At 58.5% G+C, this 24,854-nt stretch overlaps 2 protein-coding genes across 5 annotated transcripts in view; both read left to right on the top strand.

Annotated features, from left to right (window-relative positions):
- Nucleotides 1-1,857: 1,857 nt before the first annotated feature.
- On the top strand, nt 1,858-20,364 carry NDRG4 (NDRG family member 4). 4 transcript variants are annotated; one of them, XM_054296300.1, is made up of 17 exons: nt 1,858-1,940; nt 5,607-5,698; nt 6,113-6,157; nt 12,129-12,234; nt 13,449-13,569; nt 13,823-13,885; nt 14,057-14,117; nt 14,426-14,512; nt 14,608-14,664; nt 15,001-15,104; nt 15,623-15,679; nt 15,775-15,826; nt 16,356-16,403; nt 16,644-16,679; nt 16,869-16,920; nt 17,453-17,491; nt 18,061-20,364. In XM_054296300.1, exons 1-17 carry the CDS (start codon nt 1,904-1,906, stop codon nt 18,213-18,215), a joined length of 1,212 nt encoding a protein of 403 aa, XP_054152275.1. In that variant the 5' UTR covers nt 1,858-1,903; the 3' UTR covers nt 18,216-20,364. The 4 variants fall into 4 exon arrangements, with proteins under 4 accessions (XP_054152275.1, XP_054152272.1, XP_054152276.1 ...); XM_054296297.1 differs by lacking the exon at nt 17,453-17,491 and having other exon boundaries at nt 1,860-1,940; XM_054296301.1 differs by lacking the exons at nt 1,858-1,940; nt 5,607-5,698; nt 6,113-6,157 and adding an exon at nt 9,809-9,946.
- A 2,552-nt stretch (nt 20,365-22,916) lies between these two features.
- WWOX (WW domain containing oxidoreductase) overlaps nt 22,917-24,854 on the top strand; it is a 473,991-nt gene continuing 472,053 nt past the window's right edge. Inside the window, exon 1 of the mRNA XM_054269623.1 lies at nt 22,917-23,038. Coding sequence (XP_054125598.1) covers nt 22,932-23,038 — 107 coding nt within the window. The 5' untranslated portion in view covers nt 22,917-22,931. The remainder of the gene's footprint in view (nt 23,039-24,854) is intronic.

Raw genomic sequence — 24,854 nt, 5'->3', positions numbered from 1 at the left:
AAAAAGAATTTATTCCCATAGAAACCCCTGGCAACTGAAGGAAGAGGAGGAGGAGGTTTAAATGTGTGCAATTCCAGGAAGATCAGAGCCAACACTGTCTCATCCTTGACCAGTTCAGAGAAAACCCCTTGGCTGCTGGACCCACAGAAGAGGGGGAAAAGCAGCACTGAAGGGAGGGAAGATCTGATCCCATTGAAGGGCTAGGTGAAGGGCTGGCTCCTACTTGAGGGATTTAAGAGTCCCTGAGTTCCCTGACATCATGGGCTTTTCCTCTCTTTGAGGTGAAAAGGCAAATGAATGCAGCCTGGATGCAGAACTTGTGGTGACTCAGCGGGAGAGGTTGAAATCAGCTGAAATCTGGTTGCCATCCAAAAAGCCTGGGACAAGCTGTTAAAATTGATGTACCAGGGATGAATGTCAGTACGAGCAGACATTTATCCAGCCCCTCAGCAGCTGTTTGTAGGAGCACTGCCTGTGGCTGCTCTCAAGGCACCCCCGGCCCCGCAGGCAAAGGTGCCCTGAAGCAGAGAGATCTGTTGGCCACTGTGGCTGGCTGAGGGGCAATGAGAATGAGCTCTGAGATACCTGATTCAGGTGCTGAGGAACCAAGCCCACTGAGAGGAGGTGATGGGGTCCTCAGGAGCTCCCCATGTTTTGATAAAGGTCAGTTTTGGATGGTATGTCCTGTGCAGTTGCCTCAGGCAGCATGGCAGTGGAGGCTGTTGCATCCCTAGCTGGGGGGAAAAACAGTTAAAGTGATGTCAAAGTACAGAGGAAGGAACAGTGGCAGGATGGGCTTGTCTAGCTTGGAGAAAAGCAGGATTCAGCCCTTGCTCTGGGGCAGGCCAAAGCCCCCTGTTCTCAATGTCCCAGTTATCCCAATTCAGGAGAATTCAAGTGATTCACAACATCCTGCTCCGCCCCAAGCAGCTGCCACCCCACACCTCCAGCATGAGTGTGCATGGGGTCATCATGACCCCAGTCACAGCCTCCACTCCTGGGTGATCCTTCCTGACTGTCACGATCCCCATTCCCTCACACCCCAGACCATTATGCCCCTGCTGTGGGGCCCTTCATTGCACAGGTCCTTCTTATCCTAGAACCACCTGGCAACCTTGATCAGGCCCATCCTCTGCCCAGGGGAACCTGCATTCCCATGCCCCAGAGGACCCTCAGGTCCCTTGTCATCCGTGGTTTTGTTCCTGGATACTCCCAAGCCCTTTGTCCTTCGTGGCCCCACTCTCCAGGACTCCCTACATCCCCTGGCCACCAAAGGCTGTGTTCCAGGGAGCCTTGTACTGCACAGGTCCCCTCTTGTCCCAGATCCTCCCCAGCACCTTGATTATCACCTTGCCCTGCTCTCAGGGAGACCCAGACCCCTTGTGCCATACCTGGGGCTCCCGAGGGCTCCCGCTGCCCCCTGCTTCTGGGACTCCACGACCACAGGGACCTGTTGGACCTATTGGCCATCACAGTCCCACCCTGGGACCGAAATGTTTTCCCAGAGGGTGATGTGTGCCCTCGGCAGCCTCCATCCCCCGTGCAGCCCCCGCAGCCCCAGCGCTCCGCGAGCCCCCCGCAGTCTCCATCTCCCGTTCGCTCCCGCCTCCCTCCCTCAGCCCCGTTGTTCTCCCGGTGCCCCCGTTCCCGATCGCGGCCCCGTCCCTCCCCTCCGGCCCCGGCGAGGGGAGGAGGATCCGGCCGGCGGGGCCGTGCCCAGCCCAGCCCCTGCGCCGCCCCGTGCACCTCGCACCGGCTCCGGCACCGACACCGGCACGGGCACCGGCACCGGCACCGACACCGGCACCGGCACCGGCACCGGCACCGGCACCGGCACCGGCTCCCCTCGCCCCCCGCGCCGGGGCCGCCGCCGCCGCTCGCAGCCCGCCCCGCCCGCCCCGGCATGAAGGTGCTCCGGCACAAGATCGAGCTCCTGACAGGTACGGCCCGGCCGCGGCGCCGGAGCGCGGCTGTGGAACCCGGAGGGGCGGCGGGGCCGGGGGCGGCGAGAGCCGTCAGCCCCTGAGCCCCCCGAGGAGATGGAGCTGCCCCACACCCGCCGCCTGCCTTTGCTCCCGGGGCGCGGGGGCCGGGCTCGGGTCCTGCCCGGGCTCCGGGAGGCGATGCCTTGCTGCAGTGGGGAAAGCCCAGCCCGGGGGTGCTGGGGAGCGGGAACGGAGTCGGCAGCTCCAGGCAAAGGGGGCGGCGAGCAGACAGCCGGGGGTGGGGGGGTCTGGGGGATTGCCGGAGCATCTCTGCGGTGCCTCCCGGCTCCTCAGCCAGCCTCCCCTGGGAGTCTCCCCGCTGCCCCGACAATGCGCTGGAGGCTGCTCTTAGCAACAGCCACTGCGAGACAGCCTGAGTCCCCCCAAAGCCCCGGCTGCCCCCGCGACCCGCGGACCCTGCGCTGCTCAGCCCTCATCGGTGGCACCGTGTGCCCCGGCCTGGCCTGGCGGCTCCCATGGTGCCGCTGCCCGGTCCTGCACCCTCAGCTGGACTGCACTTAGGGGATTTGTGGGGGCTGCAGGGCTCCGGTGTCCCCCACGGGTTCAGAGACAGCCGTGGCTATTCCTCCTGCACCGGTGGAACGGGAATTGGGCAGGCTGTGTCACACTGGGGTTTTCCTTCACCCCATCGTGCTCCCCCATCCCTCCTGCTCGGGGGGCAATGCTGTGGGCACACCAGACTGAGCTGCAAGTTCCCTTCCTCCCTCTGTCAGCCTCACTGAAGGCTGCCTTGGCTTCACTGCCTGGCAGGGGCCAGCCCTCACTTCTCCTGATTTGTCTGCCTGTTTGTCGCTGCTCAGTCAGCCCGAGGTGTCCGTGCCAACATCCTGTGGGCACCACATCCGTGCCAGGGCAGCTCGCAGGTACTCAGAGTGGGGACTCCTGTGACACTGAGGCACCATCTCAGGGATCCCTGCCCTGTGACCAAACATGCTCCCAGGTGCCCAAGTGTGAAATGGAGCTCACAGCCCTGTCGTGATCACGATTTATTATTACTGTTATAATTATTGTTAATAATAATAATAATAATAATAATAATAATAGTGCTACAAGCTGGTTTTCCTTCAGTTAGCCAGCAGTGCAGATCCCTGGGGAAGGGAAGCCAATGTGGCTGTTCCTGTCCCATCTATGTACACAGTGCCAGGGCCCTGGTGGGGCAGAGCACTAGTCCCAGACAGAGCACTTGTGTCCTGCTGGGTTTGGAACTGATTGGGAGTTAGGGAAGAGACGTGTCCTGGCTGTGCCAAGGAAACTGTGGCACCACACTGGGGAGGCAGAGTGGGAGCAGAGATGGGTGTGTTTGGGGGGTACCCAGGGGATGGGTGCTGGTTGGGGGGCACTGGGGTGAGCTGCAAGGAAAGGGGCTCGTTACTGGGCACGTTAGCCTGGCAGAAGATGGGAGCCAAGTTTGGAGTTTTGGCTGGGAGACGTGGAGCTGTGGCTTCCTCACCAGCCCTCCACAGCAATGGTGGCCCAGTGGGGCTGAGTGAGACTGCCCACAGCCCCACAGCAACACTACTGAGGAGGGACAGGGGTTCCTGTGGGGTGCCATGGGATGCAGAGCACCCAGGGAAGGTGGCAGCATGGCTGTGACCCTGATCCCTGACTTACTGATCCCTGTTCTATTCCCACACTCAGCACCACTTTAGGAGACTGTCCACCCCTGCTGTTGGGGCAGGGCTCTGCCACATCCCCCCTGAGCCAGCTTTGCCCCCACCACGCAAACAAGGTCACGGGGCCTTTCCTCATGGCTCAGCCACCCTCCCTCCCTCCCATACTAGCTGCAGGCTGTAATTAATAAAGGCATTCACCATACACTAAGTGCTGTTCCCAGCCACCCCGGGGCCGTGGCCACACGGTGGGTTGGTGTGCTCAGCGTGGGAACTCTCCTGCTCTCCTCCAGACCCAGCTATTGGTGAGGCTGATTTTTCTCCTGTTTTTCCTCCTGGGGTTGTGGGGTTGCTCTGTTGGTGGCTCTGCAGGCTGTGCTTGCTTGGCTGTGCAGGTGGGCTGTGGGCCAGGGCTGTCCCTGTGCCACAGAGCCATCTCCCCAGCAGCACAGCCCAGCCTGCAGCAGTGTGCCCCTCTCTTGTGCCTCTCCTTGGGGCTGAGGGCACCTCTCAACATCCCCCGGCCTGGTGGGACCCTCTGGGCAGGGGGTGGCACGGAGACTCCTGGTGCTGGGTGCCCTGGGAATCTCGAGAGGCTTTGCAGTGGTGTTTCTCCCTCCCAACAGTCCTGGATTGTTGGATGGCTCCCAAGGAGCAAGGCAAAGTGCCGTGTCTGCAGGGAGCAGGCAGGTGGCACAGCCTGCTTGAGTTTTGAATAGAAAACCTGGTCAGAGGAGCAAAACCTGACTTTGGAGGGCAGTTTATGGCCAGCTCCTGTGTTCCTGGTGGCTTTGCAATATTTATGGCATTTCTTGGCTGTCCCACATTGTCAGCCTGGGCTAGCCTGGGTTTGGAGGTGGAGAAAGTGTGGAGCAGGCTCGGCTGAGGCTGTGTGGATGGAGTGGGTCTGTGTCTGCTGCTGTACAGCCCAGAGCATCCCCGTTATGTCCAGGTAGATTGCATGGGGGGGAGACAGCTGGGAGGGTGTGGGATCAGTGCTGGCTCATTTGAAGAAGCAACAGCTTTTCTGAAGTCTTGGTCTTGTGGAAAGGGTGAAAACAGAGGCTGCAAAGACAACACCTGAGGTCTGAGTGCAGATAATCCCCTGCACTGGGATTTGCCAGGTACCCATCCCATTGAAAAACAGGGGAGCCTGGACTGCTCCCTGTGTCTTTCACCTTCTGTGTGCAGGCAGCTGCTGATCTCCTTGCTCTCTTTTGCTCTCTGAGCTGAGCTTGTGCCTGGGGGTTTTTGGAGATGCCAGTGTTGGTTGAGGTCAGCAGCTCCCAGTCTCACAGTGCTGCTGGGCAGTGGCTCCATGGGGAAGTCTGTCCCTCCAAGTTGTGGGGCTGAGGTACCAACGGGCCAGCACCTGATTCACAGGCAAGGAGAAGACTTTGGGAGCAAAGGCTTCACATTTGGATTTCTTCCATTATTGCTGTACAAACTTCATGCTGTCTTTCTGTTCTCTTTCTGCTTGGAACATCCCTCTGCCTCCCAGCATGGCTGAGAAACATCACCCCTCCTTCTGCCTGTGCGGGGAGATCTCCCTCTGTCCCATCCATACCTATCTGCAGCCTAAAACTGGCCAAAAATTTGGATTTTCTATCTTTGACTGATGCTGAAAGCTGGGATGGAAATTTGGATGCTCTTGCTCTGGGTTGGGTGCTTATGAGGTGACCAGCATGGACAGATGAGGCTGACCCCTCAGTTTGCCCAAGATCACGCCCTGGAGATGGGTTTGTCCTTAAGTGGGAGAACTGGAGCTGGGCAGGAGCTGGCAGCTGAGCCCATCCAGGCACTGTCTGCTCTGTGCAGAGGGGCTCACTGCAGCCCCTGGACAACTGAAGCACCAAGTGCCCATAGCAGATGGGTGCAGTGGAGCTGATTTGGGACCCATCCCTATGGGAGGGAGCCCTGTGAATCTCTGGGGGCTGGGGCAAAGAGGACCAAGGGAAGGACCTGCCCTGACCTGTGCCTTGCCCTGCAGGGCTGCTGCTGCAGGAGATGACCATGGCAGGGCTGCACGAGCTGCGCTTCACCGAGGAGAAGCCGCTGCTGCGGGGACAGGACGCCGAGCTGGTGAGTGTGGGCACCACGCTGGCTCTGGCTCCTGCACGTGGGGACAGGGAGCTCGGGAGGGCTGGAGGGGCTGTGTGCTGGTGCTGGGGTGGCACTCTGTGTGTGTGTGCTGGTTTTGGGTGCACATTGGTGCTCCTCCATGTGTGAGTGCTCGCGGTGATGAGCACGGGTGAGGTCTGGAGGGATGATGGATGTGTGTGCACAGGCTGCACATCATGATACATCACACTCAGGTAACACATGCACGTGTGTGCAGCTGTTGTGGAGGGGTGTGTGTGTGTGCACATGTGGGCACTGTGCCCCCTGCAGCCCTGGGAGTGATGCCTGAGGTGTCAGGGGGCTTTGTGAGCTGGGTGGGAGAGCGCTGCAGAAGTGAGGGGTGTCTCTGTCCCTAACGGCTCCTTCTCATCCCAGGAGAACTCAGATGTCTTCCTCTCCACCGTGGACACAGACTGGAAGGTAGGAGCAGCCATGGGAGGTGCTGCCCACCCCCGGGTTTCCCATGGAACAGCAGCCTGTGCCTGGGGAAGGCTGGGGGGCACTGAGTGGACTCAAGGGTGTTGCTGTCCCTTTTTTCACGGGAGGCAGTGCCTGGTCAGTGTCTGTGCATGAGGTTGCTCATCCATCATGGTCCTTGTCAGAAGGGGACAGGGGGATGCTGCCAGGCATCTCTGTGCTGGCGCTCAGATGTGGCTGGTGGGCGCTCGGCCATGGGCTGGGGACAAAACCTTTAAAACAGGCAATTTCTTCTCAGGAAGGCCGAGCTGCTTTTCCAGCCCCTCTACCATTGCCATGGCGATGGTTTCCCAGGCAATGCCAGCTCCCTGCTTACATAAGGGTGTTTGAAAGCCTCTTTCTCTTTTGGAGGGCTGGGGCATTGCCCCCTATACCACCCACCTCTCTTGGAGAGCAGGGCCCCTCTGCTCCCTTGGCTGGCACTGCCCATCTTGTACCTCCATTCCTGCTCTCCAGAGGAGCCCCATGATGCAGCTCCAGCATTCATGGGACCTCAGCTCGTGCCTGGCTCCCACGTTGCTCTGCATCCCTCTCACACCCCTGCCAAGGCCCATCCTGCACCAGGCTCCCTGGGGAGGGAGGGTGGTGGCTAGTGCTGCCTGTCCCCCTCCCAAAGTGTTCCCTGCCAGGGGACACCAGTGTTTGCCACAACTTCAGGCTGTGTGCTGCCACTTTGCCAGAGTGGGACCATGGGGAGAGTGGGATTGGGTGGTGACGGCTGAGCCCTTGCAGGTACAGCACTGAAACAACAGGACCTGTAAGGACAAAATAAATGTGGAATTCATTCATCCTGGGAAAAGGGCAGCAGAGCGCAGGTCCCTGATTTAGCAGGGCCAGAATTTTGGGGCTGGCCCACTGCCATGCAGGTGGGAGGGTGCAGCTGGTAAGGGAGCACGGCCTTTGGCAGGGTGCTGGGTGCTGCCTGCTGTGCTTCACAGAGTGGGGCAAACCTGATGGCCCTCTCAAAAGGCACAAAATAATTAAAATGGTGCCTTCCCCAGCAGCTCCAAAGCTGGTGAGGTGCAGGGGCTGGGAGCAGCAGGGTGTGCAGGGCTGGGCTGCTCCTTTCTCTGCTTGCTCAGGGTTCTGTTGGCCACTGGAGGGGATGACACCAAACCTCCTGGTGTCACCAGAGAGAGACAGGGAAGGGAGAGGGAGGTGAGGAGGGAGGGAGGGAAGTGACAGTGCCAGGCTGCCCAGAGCTCTCAGTAGCACCAGAGGCACCAGTGTGGCTCTGGCTCAGCTGTGCTGGGGCAGGGCTTGGTTGGCACACAGGGGATATTAAAGAGCAGTGACCCTCCCAGGACAATCATTGTGTATTTCAGGGGTTGGCCCGCGGTGGCACTGAACTGTGTCCCTGGTGGTGCCCAAGTGGAGCAGTTCTGGACAGCAAATGGCACAGGGATGCACTTCAGGACCTAGAAAAGTAATTGGGCAGCAGCTAAGGCAGCTTTTCCCAAGCCAGCCAGACCCTTTGACCTCTTGGTTTCCCTCCAAGAGCCTCCGGGCAGGGATGGGCTGGATTTCCTGGGCTATGCCAGGGCAACCACCTCCTTCTCTCCACTCTGACATTTGCAAGTTGGTGCAGCGCAAAGGTTGGGGGCTGCCTGCCATTCCTTGGGTGATCTTGCCCAATTTTCTAGGCTCACCTCCTTGGGATAATCCAATCCAGCCCCCAGCTTAACTCTTCACTGTCCATCTGCTCCTCCCTAGAGCCAGTCATTGATGGGATGCTCAGGCTGGCTGGGGCAGTGGGGGGCCTGAAGAGCCCCTACTTGTGCCACCAGCCAAAGTAAAGCCCTTGAGACAAAGCCAAGGTGCAGGAGAGCTGTGGGAAGGTGCCCTGGGACCCTGGCTCCTGCAGGAGGTCTGGCCCACCCACCTGGCACGTGGGCTAGTAGCCAAGGCAGTGGTGATCCCATTTGATGCTGCTCCAGCAAAGTCAGCCTTGCTCAGCCCTGCCATCTCCCTGAAGCCCTTTTGCATTCACATTGGCTCTTCTACCCCTTCTGTCTTCTGTTAATCACTTTCTGTCTTTTTTGTGTCCCTCTGCATCTCTTGTTTTTTTCTGGGGACTGTGGCTCTCATGGTCTTTGGCTCTACAGGCAGCAGGGCTGGGGAAACCAAAACTGGCACCTGGAGTGCCAGGAACCACCTGGGAGCTGGAATTCCCCATCACACTCAGTCCTTCACTTGCAGAGATGCCTCTTTCCAGGCCTGGGTCTGAGCTCCCCGCGGGACAGAGCAGTCAGTGAAGCCTGGTGGAGGCAGTGGGAATGTCATCCCTCTGCCTGCCTGTCCTTTCTCCCACATCCAGCCCTTCTGCCTGTGCAGCCCTGCCTTGTTTGTGGCACATGGCTTTCAGTGGGTTCCTGAAAGGCAGTGAAGGGACCGTGGGACTCCTTCTCCATCCACGATTGCCCAGCTTTGTGCGGGTCATGCCAAGCTGGGCAGTGGTGCTGGGCTGGGCAGGGGCAGGCAGGGTGCAGGGGAAGGGCACCCACAGACTGCTGGGGGGTTTTGGTGACGGTGCTGATGAGAGGCCTTGTTGGGATCAGGGAAGAAATCATCTGCTGCACACATGTGCACACGGGAATACTCACACGTGTGTGCATGCACACAGCATATGTCAGTCCAGGGCCACGATCCAACCCCTTGGAGCCGCTGGATTGTCTCTCCTCCTGCTTTATTTGCCTGCCACTGGTGATGCCCAAGTCAGGGCTAAACCCTGCACATCCGCTGCATGCCATCATCCTACAGCAGGTGGGACGAGTGTGCTGCTGGGTGAGGTGACACAAGTGTGGACATGTGTGTGCCCCTCTGTGCACACCTGTGCAAGGCTCTGCAGGTGTGCAGCTCACTGTGCATCCACCAGCACTAGTGATGGCCATGGCATCCACGCTGATGCAGCAGGTGTGCTCCTGGTGTGCACGACATGCACAGACCAGGTACTGACACACACAGGGCCTGCCCTGGGGGGTGTGCCGTTCCTCCCACTGGGGTGTACGTGCTTTGGTGTGGGTATGGTATTAACTTTCCCAGTTTTTACCCTGGCACACAGGGTTTTGCCTGGCCCATGTGTGTCTGTGTTGGTACGTGTTCCTGTGCATGCACACACATGGTCAAGGGCACGTGGCACATCGCGCCTGCCGCGTCCCTCTCCTGTTTTTTAGTGTGTGCCCGTGTCCATCTGTGGCTGTGTGTGTGCTGCCCTGCCCGGGCACGGCTGCAGGGCCCTGGCCATGGCTGCGGGCTCTGTGTGGCTCTGTGTGGCCGCAGCCAGGTGTGTGCAGTGGGCACAGCGGGCACTGCCCTGGCCGTGCCAGGGCTGCTCCGCGGGAATGCCAGTCCAGACACCCCGCCTGCCTCCGTCTGCCCAAAGAGGGAAGATGGAGAAGGTACCGCACGGTGCCAGGCGTTTTTTCTTCATAAACAAGGGTATTTGGGGCCAATTGGAGCATGAATAATTCCCGCGGCAGCCAATGGCTGAGTGCTGGCTCCATCGCGGCGCTCGCCCGCAATGGAGGCCAAGCCTGCCGAGGGGGAAGGGCGAGGGAGGGCTCAGCGCAGGGCTGGGGCTCCGCTATAAATGCAGGCGAGGGGCTGAGCCAGCGCAGAGCTTCGCTGAGCCCCGGCGCTGCGTTCCCGTGCCCCACACCCGCACCTCCAGCTTGGCCCACCTGAGCATCCTCGTCCGCCCAGCTCCTCACCATGCCGGAGTGCTGGGATGGGGTAGGTACCGCGTTCCCCTGCTCGCTGCCCTCCCTCCCTCTCTCCCTCCCTCCGCAGGTGTTTTGCCCCAGCGTCTCTGCTGCTTGCCCAGGCTGGGCCTTTGCAGCCGGCAGGGCTCGGAGTAGGTCAGGCAGGCATTGGGGCAGGGAGGACCCACGGCTGGGGAGCCCTTCCTTCCCCCAGCCCTGCTGCCGCATCCCTGATGTGCTGCAGGTTTTGGGGACGCATTGCCCTTGAGCGTGTCCTCCCCGAGGCGGGCAGGGATGCTGTGCCCAGGCTGAGGGTGAGCGGCTGTGCCCCGTGCTGGGGCTGTGTGCTGATGGGGGCACACTGCCCCTTGCCCACCCCCCGAGCTGCAGAGGGACAGGGTCTCTGCCTGTTTTGAAACAAGCCCTCAGCTGCTTTCTGGCCTCTGCGGTGATGGCAACACCCGATGGCAACAGGCTGGTGCAGAGGGGGTGAGAGAGGTGGGAGCACTGCAGCGGTAGCCTGGACATGGGTGGGCTCTGTCAGACACCTATGGGTGCTGAGACCCCCATGTCCCTCCTTGCTGGGGCTGTGGGCTGTCTGTGCCCCTCTCTGCTTGCTGTGGGTTGTCTGTGCCCCTCTCTCCTTGCTGGAGCTTGTTTGTTCCCCTCTCTCCTTGCTGCCTGCATCCCCTGCATGCCGAGGCTCTTCCCCCAGCGAGCATCCCTGCGGCAAAGGGCAGGGCTGTGGTAGCCAGCGGTGCTGCAGAGGCTGCACCACGGGCAGGATGTGCCTGGCTTGCTGGAGGGTGGGGGGCAGACAGGAGCAGTGCTGAGGCTGGATCTGCTACCGTGGGCAGGTGATTTTGGGGTAGGATTGAAAGCTGAGCTGTTGGGCATGTGATGGGGACCACGGGGACGGTGCTGGCAAGGAGGCAGCCCTGTGCCCAGGACCAGACCACATGGATGTCTCCTGCTCTGTGACCTTGGGCCGGGCCCTTGCTCTGCCTCTGTGTCCCAATCTGTTGTTGCAGAGGGATGTCATTGCCTATGCACTTCTGCCTGATGCAGCTGCAGAGGTGGAGGGACAGCTGTGGATGAGGGATGGGGTCAGGGTGCCCTTGGATGAGATGTCTCCACAGAGCCCTGGATCTGCTTTTGGCCGCCGTGTTCCCCCAGGGACAGCAGGTCTCAGTGAGGGGAGGCGCTGCAGTGAGGAGACCCTGTCCCCAGGCTGTTCCTCCCACCAGGCCCGTGTCCTTCAGAGTCCTTGGTGGCGTGTAACCCGCGTGAGCATCCACGTACCCGCTCCCCTCCCACCAGCCCAGCCATGGGGCTGCCAGTGCCAGCAGTGAGGGCTGTGATGCTTGGGCACCCTGCCACCATCCCTGCCCTGCCCTGCCCTGCTCAGCACATGCTGCTCCTGCACCCAGCAATCCCAGCCCTGGGGTCACTGCTGCTGGACTGGCTGGTGGGCATCTGGAGGGGACCTCTGGTCCCTTGTCCTTGGGGAGCACCTGCGCTCAGTTTCCTGTGCTGGCTGGCAGTAAGGGCCAGGATGTGGAAGGAAAGGAACCCTCCTAGACAGGGAAACTGAGGCACAGGGTAGTTTTTGTCTCTGTGTGGGGGCACTGCCATTTCAGGTTTTAAAGTTACTTTAGCTGTAATTTTGGGATCAGTTACAGCATTTCCTGGAGTGCTGTCCAAGGTCTGACCTCTGCCTGTTTGTCCCAGATACATTGAAACTGCACCCAACTGGGCCATGCTGTGAGCCCCTCCCTTGTTGCCAAAATTTTCTTGGTCTCAAGCCCTTGAAGATCTCCTTTCTGTCCTGTGGTCCTATCCTGTTATCCTTCTCTCTCAAGCTCTCTTGGGTCCATCCCTTGATACCATCCTGTGATCCCATCCCATGATACGCATGTCCAATCCTACATCCTGTGATCCTATCTGGAGCCTTCCCTTCCCTTCCCTTCCCTTCCCTTCCCTTCCCTTCCCTTCCCTTCCCTTCCCTTCCCTTCCCTCATGATTTGTCCTGCTTTCTACCCTCTCTGGAATACCCAGAGCTGTTTTTTTCCTGGGACAGCTGCTCCTCTTTCCCGTGTCTTCCCACGGGACCCAGCCATTTGGGGAGGCAGCAGGGAAGGGTGTGATGGCAGGAGAGGATGAAAGAATTCCTTAGGGCAGGTGGGCATCACCCTTTGTCTCCTCTTCCCCAGGAACACGACATTGAGACCCCCTACGGGCTGCTGCACGTGGTGATCCGGGGCTCTCCCAAGGGGAACCGCCCGGCCATCCTGACCTACCACGATGTGGGCCTCAACCGTGAGTGCTGCTCCCAGCTGGGGCTGCAGGGCAGGCAGGGCTGCGCCCCAGGGCTGCCAGGACATCGTCCCTGGCTCAGCTCCTTTGCCCCCACCCATGGCTGCACGGGGTATCTGAAACACCAGGGGAGTTTGGGTGCTCAGCTGGACACAAAGCCAGGCATAGCCAGGAGGGCTTGGCCACCCCAGTGCTGCCTGCCTGCCCACAGCACAGCAGCAGGGATGGGACATGGGGGATGCTGCCCACAGCAGGGATGGGACACGAGGGATGCTGGGCTGGTTCTCACTGCCATCTCCAGCCTGTTGGTATTCAGAGCATGATGGACCCAGCTGGCAGCAGAGCAGAATGGGGGACAAGAGAGACTGGGAATAGCAGGGAAGGAGGGACCCCGAGCTGGGGCTCCGATGTGGAGATGCTGCACTTTGTGTCAGCCTGCAGCCCTAGACCTGCACCCAGAGCCCTGTCCCTTCCAGCTGAACCAGGATGCTCAATTCCCTGTGAGTAGGGAGAGGCATCTCCCGCTCTGCTGGCGGCTGAGGCTGAGTCACTGACATGCCACATGAGCTGTGTCACCATTGCAGCAGCTCTGGCTGCTCAGGTACACGTCATGCTGGCTGCAAGGGGCCTCACAACCTGCCTCACCCCACGTGTTGGGAGGCATGTCCAGCACTGATGCCATGGGACAGAACAGGACAGGAGCCCTCCAAGCCCTGGCAGTGTCTGTATCCCACTGCAATGCTGGGGTCTTGTTCACAGCTGGGGATGTTTCTTTTACTCTTTCCAAGCAGGGAGGTTTGCAGCTATTCCTCAAATTCTGTGTTTGCTTGAGCCCTTTCTGGGGATTTTGGACAGGGCTAACACCCCAGGCTGCTAATCCTGCTGCCCACTGGGTGGTCTTGCAGTCCTGGGCTCTGCATCCCTCGGTCCCATCCTTCTGAGGCTCCCCAATGAGGTCACCCCAAATTCCTCATTCTGGCTGTGTCTGTCCATCCCCATACCTCCTGACACCTGTAGGGATGCAGCCCTTGCTAACAGCAACTGTGGTCCCTGCTGGGAGGACAAGGAGCCTGGAGGGAAGGGGATGGGATGGTTTTGGTGTCACCTCCTGGCTGAAGGGCAGTGGGAGGGTGGGCAGCTGTTGTCCATGCTCTCCTGGCCCACCAGGCCCCAGAGTTGGGGTGTTTGGTCTCTGACATCCACCTGCCCTTTGACAGACAAGCTTTGTTTCAACACCTTCTTCAACTACGAGGACATGCAGGAGATCACGAAGCACTTTGTGGTGTGCCACGTGGACGCACCAGGACAGCAGGCAGGAGCCTCACAGTTCCCTCAGGGGTAGGTGCCAGCTGCAGGGGCTCGCTGTGCCTGCTGGGGTGTCACTCCCCCGCCCCTTGGGTTGTTGCTGCCTGGCAGTTGTGCCCTGCCTATGAGTCTTTCCAAAGCCTGTAGCAGATGACTGGCCCAGGGTGGGTGGTTTGCAGGTGGGTGGCATTTCCCTGCACATTTCAGGCAGCCCAGCTGCCCTGTCCCAGGCACTCTGCTCTGAGCAGGTTCCATAACCACCTTCCTGTGCCTCCCTGTGCCACAGGTACCAGTACCCATCCATGGATCAGCTGGCTGCCATGTTACCCAGCGTGGTGCAGCATTTCGGGTGAGTCAGCCTCCTTCCACAGCTGCTGCCTGAGGGTCCTGGCAGGGACATGGACAGAAGACAAGGATTTGGGGCTGGCATCCTGCAAGTCTTCTTGCTGTGGGTGGAGGGGTGTCCCAGGGAACGTGTTGGAGCCTGCTGTCCCTCATATGGACCTCTCCATGTTTCCAGGTTCAAGTATGTGATCGGGATCGGTGTTGGGGCAGGAGCCTACGTGCTGGCCAAGTTTGCGGTGAGCCTGGGGCTGGGATGGGCTGGCCTTGAGCTGTTTGTACCTGCTGCCACTCCAGGGCATGGTGAAGAGCAGGAGCTGATGCCTCCAGGCAGTCTCTGTTGCTGCAGAGGCTCCTGGGGGGTCGGGGCACCCAGGACAGCAGTGCCAAGGCCACAGTGGCTGGGTAGTCTTGCCACAGGTCTCCTGTTGCTCCCAGGATGGGGTCACATCAGCTCCATGCAGTGCCTGTGCAGTGGCTCTGGTGGGGGGCTGCCCAGGGCACACCTCCCCTCCCCTCTGAGCCTCTCCCCTCTTGCTCTCTGCAGCTCATCTTCCCTGACCTGGTCGAAGGGCTGGTCCTGATGAACATCGACCCCAACGGCAAAGGCTGGATTGACTGGGCAGCTGCCAAGGTGGGCTGGCCCCGACCCCTCCTCCCAGTCCTGGCAGCTTCCTGGGGCAGGAGGCAGCCATGGCAGTGCAGTAACTCCCTGTGCTCCCTCTGCAGCTCTCTGGCCTCACCAGCACGCTGCCAGACATTGTCCTGTCCCACCTGTTCAGCCAGGTAAGGGCTGTGCATCCTCCAGGCCCTGCCACCAGCCCCTGGCCCAGCATCCCAGCTGGGTCACCTGGGCTGTGCCCTGCCAGTGCCACAGTGCCACTGGGCCTGTCCCATGTACAGGGTTGGGGTTAGTCAAGCCCTGCCGGGTCTGAGGCTTAACCTTGATGAGTTTGTGACCTGTGTCCCTGTCCTGCCTGGGTATGCTGCCTGCAGCACTACTGTGCCCAGCTGCACTGCCCAGCATCCCCCTTCTCATCCGTGCTGGCTGGCATGGGCAGGACTTGGGGAGCAGGGTGTGTCCCCAGCACCTGCCCTGACCTCCATCCCCTGCTGGCACAGGAGGAGCTGATGAACAACACGGAGCTGGTGCAGAGTTACCGGCAGCAGATCGGCAGCGTGGTGAACCAGTTCAACCTCCAGCTCTTCCTCAACATGTACAATGGGTGAGTGCTCCAGGCAGCCCCACTGCAGGGCTGGGTCCCTGTCTGTGCTAGAGTGAGGGCTGGAGTGCTGGTGGGTGGCTCTGAGGTCACTGTGAAAGCCCAGACCCCTGTTGGGTGCTGTCATCACCCTCCAGTGCATGCAGGCAGCAGTGCAAACCTGTCTGCCACTGCTGGCTGGGCATGTGGGAGTGGTGGTGCCTGAGCCAAAGCCTTGCCATGTCCCAGAGCCCACCATCATGGATACACATATCCATGTCTCCCCCTGCACTGGGTGCTGGCACAGGTCTGGGAAAGGGGGCAGAGATGGTGTCCCATGCATGCAGGGGCTTGGGGGCCATGCCACTCTGCTGGGTGCTTCATCTTGTGGCAGAGATGGCTAGGGCATCCTCCATGCCCAGGGTGCTGGGACAGTGCGGCTGGGTGTGGTTTCTCGGGGCTGGCAGTGGCCTGATTCTTGTGCTGTGGCATCAGTGGTTGCACCTGCCCATGAGCTCACACTGGCCTTTCTCCCCCATCAGCCGCAGGGACCTGGACATCAACCGGCCTGGGACTGTGCCCAATGCCAAGACGCTGCGGTAAGAGTCACACCAGCAAGTCATGGAGGGGTCCCTGGGCAGGGGAATTCACTCAGACCAAATCCTGACCAGGCCCCTTCTCCTGTCCCTTCCAGCTGCCCCGTGATGCTGGTGGTCGGAGACAACGCGCCTGCTGAGGAGGGGGTGGTGAGTGCTGCAGGGCGCCAGGCGGGCGATGCCCACGCACGGGCACGCACATGTTCACTGCCTGCTCACACACATGGCAGCTCCTGGGGCTGGGAGTTGCTTGCTCATGTGCAGACCCGCCTGCTTGTGTGGGCACCTGTGCACACACAGCTCTGTGTGGTTGCCACACCTGGAAAACTCCCCATTCTCCATATACCCAGATGTGCTCACATCGTGCACGCTCGGCTGTGTTGGCGCACGTGCACCACACAGCTGCTGGCACACTTGTGTGCCTGTACACACCCGTGTGACACAGAGTGACTCACCAGTCCCCCTCACCTCCTGTTCCAGTGCCCAGACTCATGGGAGGAAAGTCCCCTCTGTCCCATGGCAGGGATGGAGGTCCTGCAGGTGCAGGGCTCGCTCACCTAGTGCCCTGTCTGCTCCTGGCTGGGGTGGCATTTGCCAGCTGGAATGCTGTGGGACAGTGGACTACTTCTTCTTGGCTCCTGGCTTCCTAGGGTGCTAATATCATCTCTCTTGCCTGCAGGTGGAGTGCAACTCAAAGCTGGATCCCACCAACACCACATTCCTGAAGGTATGCTGGTGGCAGGGGGCAGTAGGGAGGTTCCTGCTGCCTATGAAGTGCCCGATTCCCTTCTGTCCCAGGGCTGCAGGGTGTCCCCATCTCTCCATTCCACGTCCATCGTGGCCCTTGGAGCTGGGGGTGTATGGGCAGAGCAGGGTGACCCCAGCAGTGGCATCCTGCCAGCGGGTATGGGGGGATGGTGGGCAGTACAGGCAGCCTCCCAAACTAAGCAGGACCTTCTCTTTGCAGATGGCTGACTCTGGTGGGCTGCCCCAGGTCACACAGGTGAGCCCTCACAATTTCCCCAGTTACCTGGGCATACTGGGCCCTGAGACATGCACTGGTGCTGTCCTTGGCTAGCTGGGGATGGGCTGATGAGGGCAAAGAGGTCTCACACCAGGGCTGCTCAGGGCTGAGAGGGGATCTCAGCCTCAGTGCTGCCTCAGCTCAGCTCACTCTGCTCTCTCCCTACAGCCAGGCAAGCTGACCGAAGCCTTCAAGTACTTCCTGCAAGGCATGGGCTACAGTGAGTGCTGGGGCTGGGCTGGGGCTGGTGTGGATCTGTGTGCCCATGTGTGTGTGCTGACCTGCTGCAGGTCTGTCTGTCCGTGTGTCCACAGGGGACTGGGGAGTACAGGCTCTGTGTGCACACAGATGTGTGTACAAGGGCTCTGTGTGTACAAATGTGTGTGTCAGGCTCCCCGTGTTGGTGTGCACATATGTGTGTGTGTGGGCATGCATGAGCAGGGGCTGTGTGTGTGCAACAAAGACGAGCAGAGCTGATGTGCAGAAGTCTGTGTGTGTGCGTGTGCACAGTTTAAGACCATGTGTGTGCACATGTTGACCTGTGTGTGTACATGTTGACCCGTGTGTGCATGCTTGCAAAAGTCCATGTGCGTGGGTGTCTGTGTGTCCGTGTGTGTGTGCACTCTGCGTGCACAGGGACAGCTCCGTGTGCAGGCACACGTGGGCTGGGCAGGGGCTCCTGGCCCAGAGGAGAGGCTGACAGGGCTGACACTCTCTCTCTGCCCTCCCTGCCCTTCTCCTGCCCCTGCCAGTCACCCACCTGAAGGATCGGAGGCTGAGTGGAGGCTCAGGTACCGCTCAGTGCCCGCTGCTGCATGGTGCCTGCCTGGCCTGTGCCCTCCAGCTGCCTGGGCACCTCTGGGAGCAGCCTGGGTGCAGGACTGGCCCTTTCCTGCCAGATGCCCACTGCCTCGCTCTGCTTTGCCTGAGATGGCACCCTAAGCCAGGGCTGGGGGCTGAGAAATGGCATTCAGACAATTCCACCTCCATGCAGGCACAGTCTTGGCAGTGTGCCCACTGTGCCCTCTTCCAGGTGGGCCATCCTGGCTGAGGGATGGTGCCACCTTCCCTGCACACCCTGGGCAGCCAGGGGAGCTCTGATCCCAGCTCACTCTTTTCCTGGAGCATGGTAGTCAGGGGTTCCCACTGCCTGATGCCCAGAGGTTGCATGCCCAGGAGTGAGCCTGGTGTTCAGCCTGCCCAGCTGTCCCTCACCTGGAGCTGCTCATGTTGCCACAGCACCGCTTGCTGCAAGCTTGTGCCCAGGCTCAGTCGCATCAGGGGGCAGGGCTGGTGGTAATGTTGGCTCAGGTTTTCAGAGGGATCTGAGCACCCCGGGCGTCTCTGTGTGCCCGTGCAGTGCCATCTGCCAGCATGACCCGCCTGGCACGCTCCCGCACGGCCTCCCTCACCAGCGCCAGCTCCGTGGATGGCACCCGCCCGCGCGCCTGCACCCACTCGGAGAGCACCGAGGCCATGGGGCAGATCAACCACACCATGGAGGTTTCGTGCTGAGGCCCGCGCCCGCTGCCGACGTCTCCTTCAGAGCCATCTCCCATCCGTCAGCATCCCGCCAGCACCCACCCGCCCCGTGGACATCCTCCACCAGGGCCCTCGCTTCTTCGGGGTCAATTTGTCTTCTTTGCTGTTGGCCTCACCCCCTTGTCTGGTACAGGAGAAGGAGAGGGGCTTTGTCCAGCAGTCACACATGGTTCTGCATTGGTCCTCACCCTCCCCAGCACCGGTCTGGCCCCAGCTTGGGAGGGTGGGTGGCAGGGGGACAGGGCCAGGATGGGGTAGCAGGGTCAGGGTGGTGACATGGGGACAGGATGTTATGATGGGATGGGACAGCACGTGGAGAGGACACAGGAGGTAGGTTGGTCTCCCAAGTTCAACTGATGGCTGACCAAAAGGAATACAGGAAGAGGGAGCAGCATTACTGTGAGGTCACTGGTTTGTACCTAGGGATGCAGTTTTCATTTCTCCCTGGTGGCCCTCTCTAGGGAGAGCTAGCACGGGATCCCCCAGCACACCCAGGACTTTCTACCCCAGAGCTGGCTGAGCCTCGTGAGAAATCACATCCCAAACTGTCCCTTCGCCCTGGTCATGTATCCTGAGGGCTGCCCTGGGGCAACTGAAGAGAGGTCAGCCCTACTCCAGAAGCTATAAGAGCAGAAGGGTAGCATGACTGTCCCCCTGCCACCAGTAGTGGCACTTCCTTGGTCCCTTGTTGCAAGAAGGACAATTACCATCTGCCACCAGAAATGCACTGGGGAGGGGGGAATTGGCTGGCTTGGGCCCTGCCACACTGTCAGTTCCACTCCCAGCTCTTGGGCTGAGCCTGCCAGGGTCCAGAGGCCACTGTTTCAGGGGATGTCACACAGCAAATCCCACCTCAAGTTTTGCCACAACCTGTGGGTGTCATCACCGAGGAGCCATTAGCAATAAGATGAGACACTCCCCCCGCCGTGCTGGGGAGCCCTCAGCACCCCCTGCCCCGCAGGGTGCCTCACCACAAGGTGCTGACACTGTGGGGTGACCCATGGGATGTGGGGAGCGCTCCTTGGTCTGGCTTTGCCCACACGGCTGCCCAGACCCACCGAGGCTCCCCAGATCCACCCCCCACCTCCAGCACTTTGCCTGCACACCGAGCAGGGCGTCTCTCAAGGGCTTGGCTCCCCCCAGGCCGTGGGGCCCCTCTGGCCACCAACTCCAGGTGGCTCTTGCCTCTCCCACTCAGCACAGGGACCCCTGTCATTGCATAACCCCCGTGATGGCCACCCAGCCTCTGCTGCCCGAGCAGCCGTGCCCAGCCCCTCCTGGCACAGGTAAGGATGGCCCTGCCTCTGCTGATGGGTGCTCAGGTCTCTGTAGGTGGTCCATGGGGGACCTGAGCAGGGAACCCACCAGGTGCCACTGCCTGGGCGAGCAGAACCAGCCCGCTGGAGCAGGTCCCAGCCAGCCCCACAAAAGCATTCTGCCCTCAGACCCCATCCCTGCTCCCCAGTGAAGGGCACAGAGCTCCTGGGGCTCCCAGCGGGTGTATGAGGGCTTTTGGCCCTGAGACCCGTGCCCCACCCAAACCCTCCCCTGGTGAAAGGCCACCCCAAAACACCAGTGTGCCCCTTTGTCCCCCACTTTGTTCTGCTGTGTGCTTCCTTCTTGGTGTGACTCTGAAAGCTACGTAGCTCCTTTTTACGGTAGATACCGCTGCGATCTCTTGTTTTCTCAGCGTGTCCTTCCAGATGATATATATATATAAATACCTATACATAATATATATATAAGGGTTTGCCCAATCCCTGATCTTTTTGGGTTCACTCCTCCTCGCATTCTTGTCCAAGCAGTGCCGTGTGGTTTCCCGGAGGTGGTGTGGCCGTGCTCGCCTTCAGTTCCTCACCTTGGTTTTGTTGGTTGGTTGGTTTGGTTTTCCCTGGTGGTTTGTTCTTTTGATTTTTGTTGGTTTTCCTTTTTTTCCTCAGTCACAGTGGAATTTAACACATTTTCCTGTCTGAGTGCAGCCTGGTTTTGTCACAGCGGCACGGAGGCCGCAGCACTCGTGAGACAGCAATATGTAAACCGGATCTAACTAACCTGTTGCTGTAGAGAGGAGTTACTGTGTTGGAAATAAACCAACTAACTAATAAAGATGTTAAGAACCTGCCGTGCTCTTTACAACATGCTGCAGGGAAATGGGTCTGAGCCCAGCTGGTGCCTGCCTGCAGAGACCTGGCAGGCACAGAGGACAAGGGGGACACACTTTGGCCACCAGTGATGCCCACATGGGGAAAAGCTGTGGAGTGCTTTGGCTTTGGGGTAGCCATAGGCAGGCTGCCCTGTGTGTAAAGAGTGGATGGAGGCTGGAAAGCTGCCAGTTGTAACCCAGTGATGTTGGATCCAAGGGGTGTCCAGTGGGGAAGAAAAGATCTGTGGCTGCACAACTCCAGGGATGAGCAGGGTCCTTGAGAGACTCAGCTTTCCTGTCCACTCCCTGCTTGTCTCCCCATCAAGGTCTGAGTGTCCCAGGCCATAGCCCTTTCCAAATGCATGAAGTCCTACCAGGGAAGGATCCCCTCCCTGCATCCTTGTCCCTGCTCGAGTGTGTCAGTGTCTGCCTTGTGCTGGGTCACTCCAAACTGGTCCCAGTCTGTGCAGAGGGCCCAGAGCCAAAGATGGAGACACTGTGGCTGTGTAATCCACACTCATGGCTGCCTGGGGTGGGCAGAGCAAGCCTGGACATGTGGGGGGAATGCAGAGGGCCAAGGCTGAGCTCAGGGGTGGGCAGGCAGCCCAGGAGCCTTTCTGGGCTGGTTTGGTTCTGCTGCTCAGGGTGAGCCCCACCTGACGGGATGGGGTGCACTGCACACACCCCACCCTTATCACTGAAATGCAGAAATGCTGCTGTATCCATCCAGGGCACGATGCAGATTTTATGCTGTACAGATGGCTGGGATAGGATGTCAGACAAATTATTTCCACATTCCCACTGAATGCAATTCATGGAGTGTGGATGTTGAATACTGGCAGACTGCAACAGGAAGAAAACTAACAACTCCATATCCCTACAGTACTACTGCTAGATTAAAACTCTTTTTCTGTACTTCAGATTAAATAATCTATTTTCTTGGGATCTGGTCCATCTCACCATTCAGTTACCTCTTCTTGGAAGCTTTCCTTCCCAAATGTTTACCCAAAAAAAGTATAGTCACAGCTTTTTTTAGTGCTGCCAGTAATACTCGCATGAGAACAGGCTGTTGATGATGCATGAGTTTTTATTTCTAGCAGGAGGAGGTCATTTAGTACGTGTAATCCCTCGGGGAAACCTGCAAAGCAATGGGAGCAGCAGGGCAGAAAAAAATCCAGGCAGTTTTTTCTGGCCAGATACGGATGCCATTAGTGGGTAGTGAGGGAACGATATAGGTCAGTGTCTCAAATAGTGCATGAAAATTCGAGTTAGAGCCTGCGGTGCATCTGTGAGGCTGCACTGCCACCTGGTGTGGTTTGAAGTGCTCACAGCCTCTGCCCAGCGGCGGCTTTGCCTTGTTTTTTGTTTAAAACACCCCTCTAAAGGACAACAATGCTGTTACAACCGCTGGCTGCTGGGTTTGGTTATGTAAACAGACAGAAATATGACAGCACACAGGTCCGGGAATCAGAAGCAGCTAAGCAACGGCGACAGCCATTCCCTCTCCATCTGTCACAGCTGCACAGGGGAGAGGGCTTCAGCTGCCAGCACGGAGTTACTGCAGCTTTCTGCCAACTCACGGAATGCTTCAGCCTGTGCAGCTGACTGTGCTGTGCCAGCAGTGAGCCAGGCTTGGTAAGGTGGCTGTGTTTGTGCCTCTGAGCAGGTGAAGCCACCTGCAGGGTCCCAGGTGGGTGTTGGTTCTTCTCTGCAGCCAGGCCTTCCTCAGCAAGGATCCCTCACTAATGAGGAAGAGTCTCATCCCCGAGATGAGGTGGGGACAGGTAAGGGCAGAAAGAACTTTTGCCCTTCAAGACCAGTTCATTTCCCATTGCTTCCCAGGGCCTCACTGTATTCACTGCTCTGAAAACAGAGGGCTGGAAGCACCTGATGCCCTGAAAATCACAAAACTGCTCAGATGGGAAGGCACCTTGGGAGATCATCCAGTCCAATCCCCCTTCCAAGGCACAGCCACCTGGAGCAGGTGGCACAGGAACGTGTTCAGGTGTGTTTTGAATGTCCACCTCCCTGGGCAGCTATTCCAGGGCTCTGCCACCCTCCACGTAAAAAAGCTCTTCCTCATCTTGAGGTGAAACTTGTGTTTTAGTTTATGGCCATTGCCTCTCATCACACTGCTGGGCACAACATAAAAGAGCCTTGCACCATCCCCTGGGCACCGACCTTTGAGATATTTCTGTGCATTAATGGGATCCCCTCTCAGTGTTCTCTTCTCCAGACCAAACACGCCCGGCTCCCGCGGTGCCGCCTCACCTGAAGCGCTCCAGACTCCTCATCATCGGACCCTCTCCGCTAACTCCTCATCTCCCTTGTACTGGGGATCCCAGAGCTGGACGGAGCACTCCAGATGTGCCTCACTAGGGTCCACCAGAGCAGCCTAAACCCTGCGACCCCTGTTCCGAGCTCAACCGGGTCCCTTTGCGGTGTCCCCGCCGCCCCGGGCGATGCGGCGGGAACTACAGCTCCCATGGTGCCGCGGGGCCGGGCGGAAGCGGGGCGCGCCGGCGGAGCGGGGCCGCGCCGAGCCCATGGCCGCGCTCAAGTACGCGGGGCTGGAGGACACGGACAGTGAGGAGGAGCTGCCGCCGGGCTGGGAGGAGCGCACCACCAAGGACGGCTGGGTTTACTACGCCAAGTAAGGGCGGGAGCGGGGCGAGCGCGCTGGGAGCGCTCTGACCGCCCCGCGGCAGCGTCCGCGGAGCCGCCCCTCACGGACGGACCGCGGGGCTGGTGCGAGGTCCGTGTGTGCGGTGCCCGCCCGGCTGCGGGAGCGCTGGGCTGGCTGTGCGGGACGGGCTCCGAAGGCTCTGACAGGCACAGCCGCCCCTGCGGAGCCGCTCCGAGCGGTGCGGAGCCGCGGGACCCGCCGGGGAGCGATGCCGGAGCCCCGGGACCCGCCTGGGAGCGATGCCGGAGCGGCCCGGAGCTGTTCCAGGGCGCCTCAGGGCTCCGGGGCGATCTTTGTGCGTGCTGGTTTAAGGCTCACACAATATCCCAGATTGGTCAGTTTGCTTTCTTGTGGGGGCAGAGGAGAAACAGGTGCGGTGGAAGTTGAACCCTGTGCGTGCTGCTCCGCAGCTCTTCAGTACACCTGGGGCAAGAGATGAAGAATTGCATTGAGCTGGACAGGATCCCATCTTCCCGGGTTACAGAGGGAGTGTGCCGCAGGATGAGCTAACTCAGTAGAATATGTGTTTATACACTCTCTCTCCTCTTGTGCGGTTTCTGTAGACATGCTGATCTTGGGACCTCCTTCTTTTTAAAGTCACAAGAGTTATTGCCTTCCACAAAAAGTATGGTTGCATCTCACCAGTGCCTTGTCCTCCCAAGTTCTGCTCTTACAGCTGGACAGAATGCTTTCGTTTATCCACACCTTGTAAACGCTGCAATTTCTCTCTAGGTGTTTGTTTTCCTTAGGTCAATTGCTTGTATATTTCCTTTGATTTCAAAAGCTCTTTCAGGAAGGAATCACTAGGTGAAAGTAACAAACCTATGAAATAATAAGGTATCATTGAGCATAATTGTTACACAGCCAGTTCAACAGGTCAGTTTCATAACTCTTGTGAAGCTGGACTGGTTCAGTTTAACAGCATAGCAGGAATATAATATCTTTGCTGTCTGAAAATCTTGCCCAAGGTGTCTAAAAATATATTGCACTGTTGCTGCCTTTAAGTATACACCCTGTATGTGTGATTCTTCTGCATATTCTGGGAATTTACTTTAAACCTTATCACTAATATGAACTTTTAACTGGAATAAGATTATTTTGGTGGAAGACTGTTAAAGGTGTTTATGAGAGTTAGGTGAGCACACAGGTGGGCAGCATTTGCTTGTCAGGCTGCTGTAATTTGGTTAAATATCTCCTATTTTCAGGTCACACAGGTGCACTTGTGTAGTCTGAGCTCCCCAGCTGTGATCCCTGTAACACCATGAGCTGTCACTGTGGCCTTGCTGTAAGAAGGGAAAGTTGCTTTTGCTGTGTGTAAATGGCTGTTGGGCCTGTAGGTTATCTGTAGTTATTTGTGTATTATTTATTGCTGTTGTCATTCTTTATTTCACACTTGAGCAGCTATCAATTTGGGCATTCAGTTAATCCCTGCTTGACTCTTAAAAGTTGGTTGTTATTTAAAAATACTCAATGAAAGATGAGATTTTAATGTCCAACTTGATTTCAGCACTTTGGTTATTTTAAGACCTTGTTTATGTGCACATGACTGCTTATTATTCCACAAGCAAAGTTCAGGAAATCTTATGATGGAGTATTTTAATCCTTCTAGTGATTTAAATGAATCAAGTCTCTGATTTGGAAGAAAAGGTAGGATACCATTGCTATGTATATTAAATAAATATCCTGCTAGTCAAGGCCTGGGGATAAACTTACTTGTCCAAAGCTACAATTGCTCATAGAAATCCAACTTACTTATATTATATCCTCTAAAACTCCTAACTCC

The sequence above is a fragment of the Melozone crissalis genome, unplaced genomic scaffold (genome assembly GCF_028551555.1).
Source record: "Melozone crissalis strain CALT ecotype California unplaced genomic scaffold, PUWL_Pcris_2 ptg000007l_1, whole genome shotgun sequence".
Classification (NCBI taxonomy): Eukaryota; Metazoa; Chordata; class Aves; order Passeriformes; family Passerellidae; genus Melozone; species Melozone crissalis.
The sequence above is the reverse complement of the archived record's forward strand: the minus strand, read 5'-3'. Positions and strand labels throughout refer to the sequence as shown.